Source organism: Epinephelus lanceolatus, chromosome 14 (genome assembly GCF_041903045.1).
Source record: "Epinephelus lanceolatus isolate andai-2023 chromosome 14, ASM4190304v1, whole genome shotgun sequence".
In the NCBI taxonomy this organism is placed as follows: Eukaryota; Metazoa; Chordata; class Actinopteri; order Perciformes; family Serranidae; genus Epinephelus; species Epinephelus lanceolatus.
Window position 1 is genome coordinate 30,638,707 of NC_135747.1, and position 14,627 is coordinate 30,653,333.

General features: G+C 41.4%; 1 protein-coding gene across 1 annotated transcript; it reads left to right on the forward strand.

Annotated features, from left to right (window-relative positions):
* Positions 1–1,452: 1,452 nt before the first annotated feature.
* On the forward strand, positions 1,453–12,890 carry katnal1 (katanin p60 subunit A-like 1). Its single transcript, XM_033617627.2, has 11 exons — positions 1,453–1,564; positions 2,120–2,293; positions 3,983–4,143; positions 4,762–4,930; positions 5,032–5,159; positions 5,250–5,355; positions 8,501–8,659; positions 8,762–8,888; positions 9,010–9,144; positions 9,266–9,392; positions 11,999–12,890. The coding sequence occupies exons 1-11, from the start codon at positions 1,559–1,561 to the stop codon at positions 12,195–12,197; spliced, it is 1,491 nt and encodes a 496-aa protein (XP_033473518.1). The 5' UTR covers positions 1,453–1,558; the 3' UTR covers positions 12,198–12,890.
* Positions 12,891–14,627: the final 1,737 nt, after the last annotated feature.

A 14,627-nucleotide genomic window follows, 5' to 3' on the forward strand; every position in this document is an offset into this window, starting at 1 on the left:
GAAGAAGTACTTCAAGTGTCCAGAAAACTTGGAAATTCGAACACCTTAAATTCCATTATAACCAGGCTCACTCAATCTGCTGATGAAGATCATGTCATATGATTGAAAGCTCCAGAACAGCTTGTAAAGGGACTTTGTAATGAGTTTGTTTCCTTCACCCTAGTTTGCAATATTTAACTGGACTTCAGCGATGACTAGTGGGCATCCTTTGCATAGCTATAGCCCTGATGATGTGTTCAAGGAATCCTGTAAACTAGCAAATGGTCTAGTTCAAAGTATATTTCTCCAACTTTTATAGTTTTTCTTAATTGCTAAGACACTTATGAAACTGGGATCCATTTGATCATCATTATCATCATCACCTTCTTAGCACAGCAGACACTTTCCACTGTTTCACACATATTTCACACCCTTTTTCAAAACAGTTAACACATCTCATTAAAACCCAAGCCTGTAGAGGATTAACAGTGTAAAACAAAATATTCACAGCTGATAGAAAATACTTGCATAATTATGAGTCTCTAATGCACCTGTGTGAAACCTCTTTGCACAACTCTCCAATCAGCAATTAGCCTGTATCCATTTATGAAAAATGCCACCTCTGTGTTGCTGTTTGCGAGCATGGATCAAAAAGGCCAAAGGCACATAAAAATTAACACTGTAACTCTCTGGAAGTCTGCAGAAAGTCCACGTTAGGCCCCTTGTGGACTGGATGAATTGTGGATTTGGACAGCCCTAAGCACTCCCACTCTTCCTGGGAACATGCCCACAAAGTCAGAGAGTCTGCAAGTGCGGGGAAGTCTGGACATTTAGATTCAGTCATAGCTTCCCTCAGAAAAAAAAACAGAACCAAATCTGAGCTTAAAATAGTGACATTTTGGGGTGCCCAGAAGCTCAACTGGTAGGGTGGGCATCCCATGTCCTTGTTGCCATGGCTGTGGGCTCAGTTCTGACCTGTGACCTCCTGCTGCATGCCTCTTCCCTCCTCACACTCAACCCGCCCTAACTAATAAAGGCACAAAAAGCCATAAAAATAACCTTAAAAATAGTGATATTTTATGTAAATCACTTTATTCTCTGTCTCATTTATATCCTCAAAAAAATCAGCTGTTTGCTGTAGCTAAGGCTTTTTTCAACTCCAAGATTTCATCCTGCCTTAAAACTTACCCATAAGTTTTAAAACATCTAATAACTATTTTATGGTGGAGGGATGGTCATGCTTTTTCCCTCCGTCATTCAGGGAGGCTGAAGGAAAAATATTTGTAGCTTCAGAGAGGCTCAAAATAGCTGAAGTTACACCCCAGGAAACCCACTCTTTTATAAGTAAAGAACAGTCCTTGGTGCCAGCTCTCAAACAGCTCTGTTTGGTGTTTTTGACCTTGATAGATCATCTCCTCGCAGGGTTGTTATATTTCCCACCATGCGGTATGTCCGTGAATGCAGCCCAGTAACCGAGCCGCCTGTATTCTTCACACGGCGTCTCTTCGCGGCCATGGTAACACTTTGCCCAACGCTGCACCTCTGATTCAACAATTAACAGCACAAACAAGCTGTTTTCATGCAGGTATGAGACTTATTTCCATGTCAGATATGTAGCTAAAGAGTCTAATATAGGCTGCCTTTGCCTACATGTATATTTAACGGTTAACTCAGGCTGGGAGGATTAAGGGGTGTTTATTTAACGTTACTGCAACACGACTCGTTTTGTTTGCTAACTGTGGCCTAGCATAAAGCTAACAGAGGCTAACGTCGCTGTAAAGACAGGGTGTGTACAAGAAATAAGCTAATTTAAACACTGGGTTGACACAAACGCTAGGTGAAATCACGGCGATTTAAAATGTTTATTTATTGTAACAGTTTTAAGACACTAGCTAGCTTAACTGACCTGCTTTAATTACGTGCTGTAACGTTATGCTAGCTGTTATATGTGATAGCAGCTGTCATTAAAGCTGCACCATCCTGTCATAAGTAGGATTATATGTAATAAAGACAGCAGGCTCTTTGATGGAAATGTTTGTGTGGACTTTATTTAAAACCAGCCAACATTAGCCAACTTATTGTGCTCAGTATTCAGTCACATTACTCAGCTGTGTTGTGTGTTTTCTCCCTCACCTTATAGCTATTATTCAGCATGAATTTGGCAGAGATATGTGACAACGCCAAGAAGGGCCGTGAGTATGCTCTGCTGGGCAACTATGACTCCTCCATTGTTTATTACCAGGGAGTCATTCAACAGATCCACAAGCACTGTCAGTCCCTCAGAGACCCTGCTCTCAAAGTCAAATGGCAACAGGTGAGTTCACCAAAAAGCCCTGAGCGTACCATTCTTACACCAGTTATTAAACCAGCATTAATGACATCATTAAAGCCCCTTGAGGCAAATTTGTGGTTTGTGATTTTAGGCTATGTAAATAAAGCTGACTTGAATTACAGGGCAGCGTGTGACTGTGGTTCAGCACTGCAAATATTTTAGAACAGTTTAGGATGATACACTTTTCTTTGATGCCAACACTGATTTTATTTGAAGAAAAAAAACAAGGATTGTTCTACTTTTGAAAACCTACTGGGTAAATGCCATAATGTCACTGGTGTAACTAGGGTTGCAACAGTATACCAGTTTTAAGGTATATCGTAATATGAAAGTTGACAGCTAACATACAGTGTGCATTTGCTTATCTCATTCATTCATTTTCTGTAACGGCTTATCCTGTCGAGGGTAGCAGGGGGGCTGGAGCCTATTCCAGCTGACATGGGCCAGAGGCAGGGTACACCCTGGACAGGTCACCAGACTATCACAGGGCTGACACATAGAGACAGACAACCATTCACACTCACATTCACACCTACGGACAATTTAGAGTCACCACTTAACCTGCATGTCTTTGGACTGTGGGAGGAAGCTGGTACGGGGAGGACATGCAAACTCTGCACAGAAGGGCTCCCCCACCCTGGGTTTGAACCAGTAACCCTCTTGCTGTGAGGTGACAATGTTAACAACTGTACGACTGTGCCAGCCCCATTTTTTTTAATATCATTTGCTAATGTAATGAATGAATGAATTTGCTAATTTATGATATTGGAAAAAATGCTCCTGGACAGAGAATTTCAGCTTTATTTTAGTTATTTTCAGTGGGGAGACTTTTTACACAAACTTCCATCCAAAAAAATGGTTTCAAGTAGGGTTGCAGTGGTCAGTCTCAACTTTATTTTACGTTTAACACATACTTCAATTTAAAAAAAAATGGTTTTGATTTTTATATACTAATAAAACATTTGTTCAGCTAAAAATAATCACTCTGTTCTCATACGTTTAAGGGTTATTTTAACTTGAAATAATAACAATAATAATTCTGTCATACTCAGAAACTGTGATATCTGTTATCATACCATGAAAATCTCACACCGTTTCAACCCTAGATGTAACATAGAAATTTATTTTACCAAAGCTCAGGTCAGCTTACTGGATTCCAAATGGCCTTTACTCAATGGGTTTAATTAACCCCCATGTATTCGGCAGCACCAACAGGAAAAAGATGTCTTTTTATTTTGGAGCAAAATCTAATTTGGTCTATCACTAGCGACAGTTTGGTCGTGGTTGGTTTGGGAATTATTTATTTATTAATTTATTGCCACATGAAACTGCCTTATCCAGTGTTTTTACTGGTTTAAATCACCTGGTCTGTTTGTTTTAGAGAGGAAGAGACCTCTGGATAATTTGGCTCTCGACAAAAACCTCCTGAACAATAAACACTGAAGGAATTCTAACCAGGAGAATTTTCAGCTGGTTGCCACTAGATGCAGCTAAATCCTCCTGAATCTTACACACAGTTTCTTTAATTCACTGCAGGACATTAAAGCTTTGCTCTTAACCCTGCTTTGTTTTACAAACCTCTTTACATCCATGTCAGCTGCTGTGTTTTTCAGTCAGATGTTGTGTGATACAACTCTGATCCGACACCGTCCTTCCCCTGTTTGCAACCAGGTCAGGCAAGAACTGACTGAGGAGTATGAGCAGGTGAAAGGCATCATGGCAACGCTGGAGAGCTTCAAGTCAGAGAAGCCAGTTGACATCCTTGCCCCTCAGTCTGAGGAGAAGTTTGAGGATCCAGCAGTGTGGCCCCCTCCCACCCCTGCAGAACACAGGTGGGTGTGGTAATTCACGTTTTTGAACCTCTTGTTTTTTACTCATCAACATTTTATTGTCACATACATGTGGTCGAGGATATTTTAATTCAGTCTCCAAGAAGCACATGAACATCCATTAGTTTCGTATAATAAGAGCGCTGAAAGCTGTTTACAGTTCTTATTTCATTCTATGAGGAGTAAAACAACAAGTGAACAAGACTGCAGTATGTGGGTATTTTGGTTTCTTTATTTTAGCCACCTGCTCAGGCGCTGATCCAGGGAACTTCTTTACTTTCTGGCACAACTGATTGTTACTGATACCACCCAGAACGTCTGTAGAACAAAATGCCGCTATAAGGAAACACTTTGAAGTACAAAGAGACATATTTTGCATAATCTGTTTCATCTCTATCAGCGCACACTGACTCACCATCTGGTCATTAAAGTGGACATATTGAGCTTTACCTGCTCAGAGAACTCGCAGAGCTGGTTTAAAGTTGATGTCACTCTGTGGAAACGTTGGCACACTTCATTGTTACCGCAGTTATCTCATTGCAAAATATTGTTGATGTCTCTATCTGCAGGTGTGGACTCCTTTAACTCATGTGTATTGTTCCTGTGTGTGTGTCTCTGTAGGAATCCTGTTGCAGTGAAGCGCCCCAACAGTGCAGTGAAGCAGCAGAGGAAAGACTCCCCTGGGCTGCAGCATCGAGGAGCAGGGCCAGGAGGCCGCGGCCAGGCCAACCCGAAACCAGACAGGCCGGGTTTCAGAGACGCCCGAGGCACAAAAGCCAAAGACGATAAGGTCAGACTACAGGAGTGGATTTGTGGTTGAGTGGGCAGATAGATGGATGAGTGACGTCCTTAAGAAATGAGTCAATCTGTCAAATACCTGTCCTTCATCAGGGGAAGAAAGGGGTCGGAGATGCACCAGGGGATGTAGAGCAGAAGAAGTTTGATAGCACTGGACATGACAGCGACCTGGTGGACTCACTGGAGAGAGACATTGTGTCCCGTAACCCTAACGTACACTGGTAGGGTCCCTCACACAGATTCTTATACGTTATGCTGTTGGGACAGTTTTATTTGTGCTCTGCTGACTGAGTTTTCTGGATGAACTGCAGGGACGACATTGCTGATCTGGAAGATGCCAAGAAGCTGCTGAGAGAAGCTGTGGTGTTGCCTATGTGGATGCCCGACTTCTTTAAGGGCATTCGTCGCCCCTGGAAGGTACACACACACACACACACAAATTTGATTGCGTACGTATTCTGAGCTGTAAGGGCTGCCCCTGACCAGAAAACCTAAATACAACCCCAAATTACTGAGATGCCGATTCTTATGGGACTAATATTAACTCATGACCTCTGTGTTTGGCGAAATATGGAAGTTAATTTGTGATGGAATTAATGTGCACCCTGTCTATATAAAGTTATAGTACAACACTACACTCAAACTAAGCTGAAGTGGAACCTGATTCTACAGGAACACAACTTTAATGTGAATGCTTACATATGTTTGCATCACTAACATCTCTCATTAAAGGGCCCACTCAGTCATGCTGCCTCTCAGTATCTAAAAGACTCACTGAGTTTCCTTCTGTACCAGCCTCTGTTGAGCTTCATCATGTGAGGCCTCTTCCCCCTCAGGCCCACCATGTGAGAGTCAAAACTGCATTTGTAATTACAGCAGCACAGTGCCTCCATTTTGTCCGGTATATGCATGCATAATTCAGCTCTTTATTTAGTAAGTAAGTTAGAGCCCTTTTTCAGATGAAATGCAGTAAAATGAAAGATTAATAAAGTTGTTTCAAATAAAGATTAAGTTCATGATCATTTTATTGTCACACAGTAAAGAGGTCTTTGCAGTTCAGTTTTGTTTATCCTCCCCTGTTACTGCACACTTTAGCAGAGTGGGCCGTCCCACTCCCCTGTGTGTTATGTTACATCAACACGTGATAATAATCAGCTAATGACCACATCAAACCTACACACAGGTATCAAAGCCAAATATCACTATGAAACAATACGGCCAACTAAAGTAGGGCACTGTATGCTCTGCAGAGTGATGTGCAGTATTCTGTAGTTTACTGGCACAAATAGGACACAGGTTAGTCAAACAGCAAAACAGTCTATAAACACACAAATGTGTGAGCATTAAATCTTTTCTTTTGGACGTATCTGTATGTTGACTCCAGAACAGAGGAATGAATGATGGAGATTCAGCGCACCACTGAGTGGAACTAAGAAAATTTGGGTTTTTTTTTCTGCCCTTTGAGTAACAGTGAATGAAGACTATGATATTTCGCCACCAGGCTTCAAAATTGATGGCGAGAATAGAATTTGTGAAAGCATCTTTTTTTAAGTGAATTAGTGATGAATCACCCTCATTCATGAACCATATATCAATAAGGCCCCGTGTTCGCCAGGAGCTCCTCAGGAAACGCCCCACTGGGAGCACTTGAGAGCACTTTGGAGGAGCAGCTGCTTTTCAGCTAAGACGCTTTGGTTGCGTCTGGTTGCTATGATATGGAATATCCACACAAGGTAAAATGGCAGAGCAAGGTAGAGTACTCGCTCAGGATGAAGGGAAGTCTGAAGCACGTAGGGAGAGAGGACGGACCCGCCTGTCAGTATGAGTTCATGAGAGGAAACGTGTTAATAGATATACAGTATTTTAACGCCCTGCATTGTTGTTGTTGTTCAGCACTCGTACATAACGTATAAGATGTGATGGCTGGTCTTCGTGCTGTTCGTCCCTCCTCCACTGGGGTTCGACTGCTGGGTAAAAAGTGACAGTGAAGAGCAGAGTGTTTTACCCAATTTTAACATTTTCCAACTCTCTGTGCTCAGAAAAAAAGGCCAAACATGCAGCACTTGGGGCGGCACGGTGGTGTGGTGGTTAGCACTGTCGCCTCACAGCAAGAGGGTTGCCGGTTCGATCCCGGGTGCGGGAGCCCTTCTGTGCGGAGTTTGCATGTTCTCCCCGTGTCAGCGTGGGTTCTCTCCGGGCACTCCGGCTTCCTCCTACAGTTGGGGATTAGGTTAATTGATAACTCTAAATTGTCCGTAGCTGTGAATGTGAGCGTGAGTGGTTGTCTGTCTCTATGTGTGTCAGCCCTGGCGACTTGTCCAGGGTGTACCCTGCCTCTCGCCCGATGTTAGCTGGGATAGGCTCCAGCCCCCCCGCAACCCTCATGAGGATGAAGCGGTTAGAAGATGAATTGAATGAATGAATGCAGCACTTGGCACAGAATAGATTCTCAGCACCTTATCACACTGTTGGCATTTGTTGCATAGCATAGGTACATTCCACTCCCATTGTGAAGGAAGGAAAAAAAACAGATTGAATGGGTCTTAAATGTATTTTAGTCACATCACCGATATAACTTTTGGCATTGGTGCTGTAGGAAACACAATTTTAATATGAGGGAAACACTATTTGATGGCGTACCAGACTTCGACACATCACCTGTGTGCGCGCAATGCCTCTGTTTTTGCCCCCTCGGTACGCTCAAATCCCGCAATGAGTCTTCATTGTTAATCTAGGACCTGCAAGCTATGGAAAAATTGGAAAATGCAAGTGTATGGACAAATAGCTTAAAAGAATAACAATTACTCATGGTGATTAAATGTTTACGGAGCAAACTGTACCGTATGTTGAAGGTGTTTCAAACGTGGTATAACGGGGATCAGGTCAGTGGAATCACATATGCAGAGCCACAAGCACAAAGCATATCATCAGAGTCGTTTTTACTGTTCATTTTTAACTGACATCAATGTGTGTACTTAGGGTATTTTTTACTTACAGTGTGTATTTCCATGGCGAGTTTAGTCTTAAACATCATTTAGTGGTATTAAAAAGGTCTGAAAAAGTCTTAAATTTAGCTTCTTTATCCTGTAGATACCCTGTGTATAAAAAAAAGTATGTTGTCAATATTTTAAACCCCCCCAAAAACTCACAAATCATGTATTCAGGGGAGCTCATGTCTCATTAAGAGGAGAGAAGCTTCCTCTGAGTACCCTGTAGTTTGCACCCTGCCACTCCCATCTGCTCCTGCTGAGATTCTGATCAACCTGCGTCAGTGTCTTATATAGAAAACCTGTCTGCTCCATCCTGCAGCGTGTATTACACACATTACCCTGTGTATTCTGAGGCAGCAGGGACGACAATTACATAAAAATGTTACGGATTGTGTCACTGGGCCTTTTGTGATTTATGTAATCTCCATGGCAACAGACACAAACAAGATGCAGAATTAAATGTCAGACATCAGAGCAGCAGTGATTGTCCTGATTTTCACAGAAGAGATTTGCGTCAGTGTTCTGTCTGTGTACGTGTGTTTGTGTGTCTTAAGTTTTCACATTTCTTTTAGGGCGTGTTAATGGTTGGCCCTCCTGGGACAGGGAAGACCATGTTAGCCAAAGCTGTGGCCACAGAATGTGGGACGACTTTCTTCAATGTGTCCTCCTCCACCCTCACCTCCAAATACAGGGGCGAGTCTGAGAAACTTGTTCGTCTGCTTTTTGAAATGGTACGTTAATGTATGTGATCCGTTAAGTGAAAAAACTCACATTACCAAACTAAAGATCTAAATATTTTGTTATATGAGAAAAAACAATTTTCTTTTTCTTAGGCTCGGTTTTACGCACCGACAACTATCTTCATAGACGAGATCGATTCCATCTGTGGCAGAAGAGGAACATCGGATGAACATGAAGCCAGCCGCAGGGTCAAATCAGAACTCCTGGTTCAGATGGATGGTGAGTGGAACAGAGGAGATGAAGCTAAAAGTTATATAAAGATATTTCCTAGAAGTGTCCTGGATAGATTCCAAGATCCTATGTCGTATGGATGATACAGTAATGTGTATTTTGTGATCAGGTGTTGGGGGAGCTCTGGAGAACGATGACCCCTCTAAGATGGTGATGGTTCTCGCGGCCACCAACTTCCCCTGGGACATCGACGAGGCGTTACGACGACGACTGGAGAAGCGGATCTACATCCCCCTGCCCACAGGTGACCTCATCACCTGCAGACTCACCTCACAACAAACCAGAGTGATGGTAACTGAAGTAGTCCAACAGAGGCTACATATAACATCTTTATATCTGATCTGTGTGTGTGTGTGTGTGTGTAGCTGTGGGTCGTGTTGAGCTTCTGAAGATCAACCTGCGGGAGGTGGAGGTGGCTGCCGATGTGGACTTGGACCTCATTGCTGAGAAGATTGAGGGCTACTCTGGAGCGGACATCACCAACGTCTGCAGGTGTGTGTGGAGAAACTAAAGATCAGTTCATCCTTCATTACCTTCACCTCCTAACGAAATACCACTCATAAAAACAGACTTAGGACGGACAAGAGATGTAGTGAGGGAGAGAACTAAAGAGAAGTGTCTCAGGGCTTCATGGGCTTTGTTTTTTTTTCTTTTGCACTAACAAGAGCGCAGCAACATGCTGTAACGCCGAGTTCACACTGGACGCAGACAGGCCTTGAAGCACTAGATTTTCTGTGGAGCGCTGCCTGATTGCTTTCAGCGTCCATGTAGACCAATTGGGCTGTTCACACTGGACACACCGCAGCCCTGAGCTCAACAGCTGGCTCGCATTCTGTAGTGATAATTTTGGTGTCTGGTCTATTTTATTCACAAGCCATGACCGAATCTGGCAGGAGAACACATTGATAATCATTTATGAAAGATCTAAAGGGCATAGTAGAGATGATACAAATGATCTAATTATGATTAATTATGAAATATGTATCCCATGCCTCCACATATTTGTCAGTTGTGTCAAAACAGAGCGCGAGAGACAAGTGGACGCACATGGACATACAGACACATACACATAAGCAGAAGGAGACAGAGCTCCACATGTGATGAGAGAAGAACAGAGTAGCAGAATTGCTTGCTGACCAGCACAGAGAAATGCATTTCTTAAGTGAACAGCAGAGCAACTACAGATAAGTGGCGATCATGGTGTAAGCTGGCTATCAAAGATTCTTATATTTTGCTTATGTAAGCTCTGTGGCAAACAAATGTTTATGGTGCTTACATGTTTTGTTCAACAAATGAATGCAACTTTCATTTTTTTTTTTTCAGCCTAAATGCAATCACCAGAAGTAAAAACCTATAGGCTATAAACAAACTATACCACAGTCACATGATTTCACATGATAAAATTTTTGTAGTCTCATTTGGCCACTTGTTAGCCACCGCCTTTTTAAGACTCATAAAGGCTTCAAAATTCACACGTGGGATATTTACTGACATATGTCATGTTGTATAGCAAAACACGAAAGTCTCTTTAGCTTGTGTTAAGCACGGACCTTCTTTTAGGCATCTAAGCAAAAACACTTTCAAACAGCTCACTGACTTTGAGACAAGGGAACCATGAATGCAAAAATACTAACTCACTTTTGTTTTTTAGGATTCATTCCTGGAGTATTCTATATAAGATAAGATGATCTTTTATTTGTCCCACAGCTGGGAAATTTGTGGCATTACAGCAGCAGAGGGACAGTGCAAACAGGAAACATCAGTAGAAAAAAAATTAAAATACAAAGCAACATATAAATACGTTAAGTAAGTAAACTGTACAAAAACATACAGTAGAGCAGTACAATAAGAAAACAGTATAAAACCACAAAGCAATAAAATAAGGAAGCATCAAAGAGAAGCATAAAGTTATAGAGACAGACTGAATAGCTGATTTTAGTAGTCATGAGTGCGTATGGCTTCAGGCGATAGTTTCTTTATCCTTTTATGATGATCATGTTGGGATACATTAAATGGTTGTATTGAAGGCACGGAAATTACATTGTGCTCACTTTGCTATTGGATTTTATTAATGGACATACTGTTAATGGATTTGAAAATACTACAGGCTAGAATATAAAGAGACAAAGTGTTTCAATTATTTTGAAGTCACAAGAGCAACCATAGACAGTGTGAGTTTTTAGTCACAGATTACATATCTTGATGAACAAGTATTTGCATTTGGCCCTGAACCTAAATCACTAAAAATGTGAAGTTTACAGGTGTCACTTGCCTTATTGTCTGTTACTAACTAGGGCTGCCACGATTAGTTGACTAATCGATGACTAATCGACTATTAAAATAATTGGTGACTATTTTAGTAGTCAACTAATCGGTTTGAGTCATTTTTCATAGAAAAGCACTATAAAAGTACCCCAAAATACTCTTACTACAGCTTCTTACGTTCAGATATTGGCAGCTTTACACACTCTCCCGTGACAGTGAACTAAAACCCTTTGGCGTGAGTATGAAACAAGACAGATGACGTAATTTTGGGGTTTGGGCAAGACAGACCGACATTTTTCAACATTTTAACACATTTTTCGATGAAATGTTTAGTCGACTAATCGAAGAAATAATCGACAGATTAGTCGACAATGAAAATAATCGTTAGTGGCAGCCCTATTACTAACCAGCTCTAACTCTTCATGTATGTTTGCTGATTTTATCATTACAGAAATGGATATTAAATCAACCACAAAATGGCACTAGCTCAGATACATATTCAGATCACTTTGCAAAGTGATGATTATCAATACATATATCCTCATTACTCTGTGACGCAAATCTAAAAATAACAGATTACCTCAGTGATTTAAGTATGAACTGATCACTGGAATAGTTGCTTTAGTCACACTTCTCCTCACGACCCTGTCCTTGGTGTGATTCTTTCTACGCCCAAATTGTCTCTGCTCATGTTCATCATTTTGACAGCTCATATAAGGAATCCATCAAGTATGTTTGAGGGAGCACATTTATAAAAAAAAAGAAGTGTTATATACGTGTGTGTGTTAAAATACTCCTGCCCCGATCTGCTCCCATCATTACATGTACATCAGAGATGCGTCCATGATGGCGATGCGTCGTCGAATCCAAGGCCTGACCCCCGAGGAGATCCGAGCTCTGTCCAAAGACGAGCTGCAGATGCCTGTGACCATGGAGGACTTCACCCTCACGCTCAAGAAGATCTCAAAGTCTGTCTCTGCTGCCGACCTGGAAAAATACGAAGCCTGGATGGCTGAGTTTGGGTCAGTATAGAGAATGGTACCGTTTAGACTCACAGGGGACCAAAACCTTGAACAGAGGACTTTGAAAATAATGAAAGCCTTGAAGGAGAGGGACTTGGGAGTGTATGTCATGGAGCTGAGTGACCTCTAGTGTGTGAACCAGGCAGCACATCAGGGATCAGGATTACACAGGGGCTCATGTTCACATCAGAAGACTGGTGCCTTTGAGAGAGCACGATGAGAAGTGTCAGTGGCTGCACTCCTGCCCTTTCACACACTCTCCCCTTGTTGTTTCTCCAACACAATTGTTCATGTAGAGACTATCAATCGTCCAGCTGCTGGCTGACTGACTTAAGTGACCTGAAGAAGAAAAGGGAACTTTAAATGTAAAAAGTAGCCTAATACTCACAGGTAGACCAGGGAATGCACGCTAGTTTTACTTAAGCAAGGCCTTGTGCAAGAATATTTCTGTATTCCCTAAACCCATGGTACTTTGTATCTGAAGCTTGTTCGTATGAGTGTTATACATCGAATTCACCAAACAGACCTGTCGTTAATTGCTCATTTCAAACTGATGACTGTTAACTGTTTACAAGAGGGTGAGTGTTTGTCAGAATCAGTCATTTGGATAATCAACGCCCCTAAAACTGCCATGAAAGAGTCCCTGCTCTGCTCCATTTGTGGGCAAGTTTTATTCAAACAATGTTATAAACGTAAGGAAAAAGAAGAATTTCATGCCCCCAAACTTCACACCCAGCTGTCAGAAAGCTATGGTGGCCGACAAGGGCAAATGTGCTACAACAGCCCAAAACATTTCTATTAGGAGAAACATGCTGCAGCTTCAGAAACCAATTCAAAAACACACGGTACGTGCTGCATATAAAAAACATGCTGCAGAAAGCCAAAACTAATACATTAACAGCAAAGACGCTGCAAATACAAGAACGATACAAAGTCAAAAACATACAAAAACCCAAAAAGAAATTCTTCTTCTCTCTCTTGGGTAGAAACCAAACATTTCTACTTAGCGCTCCTCCAAGAGGCCTGGAGAACTTCGGTTGCATTGACTGGCTGTACAGTATTTTTCTTTTGCATTTGTTTTTGGGGTTTGTGTGTTTCTGACTTTGCATCGTTTCTGCATTTGCAGCTCATTTGCGTTGTGTTATTTGTTTTGGATTTTTGTTTGTTTATGAATTGCATCGTTTCTGAAGCTATAGCACGTTTCTCCTAAAAGGGGCTGTTGTGGTGCATATGGTCTCGTCAGTCACCGTAAAAATCAGCAATCAATAACATAAGTTAAGCAGTGAAAGTAGTTGTTTTATAATTATTTTGGAGAACACCAGAGTTAACCTGGAAAGCTACCTGCACCAAAACCCTGACACAGATGTCGGCGTGAAAGGTTGCATCACAAAATATGCCCATAAACCTACAGAAAAGGTGGTTGAACTTAAATCACTCGTATCTGCTGCTTATGAACAAATCTGTTAGTACTGATAGTTAGTACTGAGGCATTTTGTCTTAAAGAACTGTATGTTTTAGCACTTTTAATGTATTTCCTCCAGGAAAGTCCATGTACTTACTACTGACTGAACACACTTGAAGAACCACAATGTCTGTGTTAAACAGTGTCTGAGTATGTGTTTGTGTTTTTATGTTGTTTTTATTATTTGTGTTTTAAGTTTATGTTTGTTGAGGAAATGTAGTCAACCTTAAAGAACATGGCCACCAGATCCATGGATCGTTTATTAAAAGATGAAGTCGATTCTTGCCTAAAATCTCGCCTACTTCATGGTACTTGAATTTTATGAATTATTCAGTTGAGTGAGTCAGATTCTTAGCTATCTTGTCAATAACATTTCATATTGAATGTCTGAATCATTCCATGATGCTGAAGCTATTGAAATACTTAGTATTAAATTAAATCTTGGAAATAGTAGTCCAAAGAAAATTCCGACTCAAGGCCCTCTTGCTATCTGTTTCCAGGGCTTTCAACTGTCACCATCACACTGTCTTTATTGGCAGTTTGCTCTTTTTTCATGGAGATGGATCGGTTGACATTTGAGCTAAGAATTAACTTGGTTAACTTCAACCTTTGCCTGATATCAGACAGAGTTTTCAACTCGTTGCACTCTGTTTCCATCTTCCATCTGCTGCATTAACTCTAAATGATTTCTGTGGGTGAGGGGGATTTGATTTTCCCTACCCAATAATGAGACCAATGTAAATCCACACATGTGTAGCCGTGCCAACGTACTTCTTTTGTCAGAGTTCCTAACTCATGTTATCAGAGAACCGGGGTTACCTTTGTAACCTAAAGTTTTAAGAGAGTAGCAGAGCAAAGTAAAAAACAAACTGCGATGTCAGGCGATATTGAGAAGATACGTCCATTTAGAACAGCCTCGATTGCAGTGTCTGTTTTGTCCACAGCAGTCGCCATTGTTGTTATAACTCCTCATTTGTT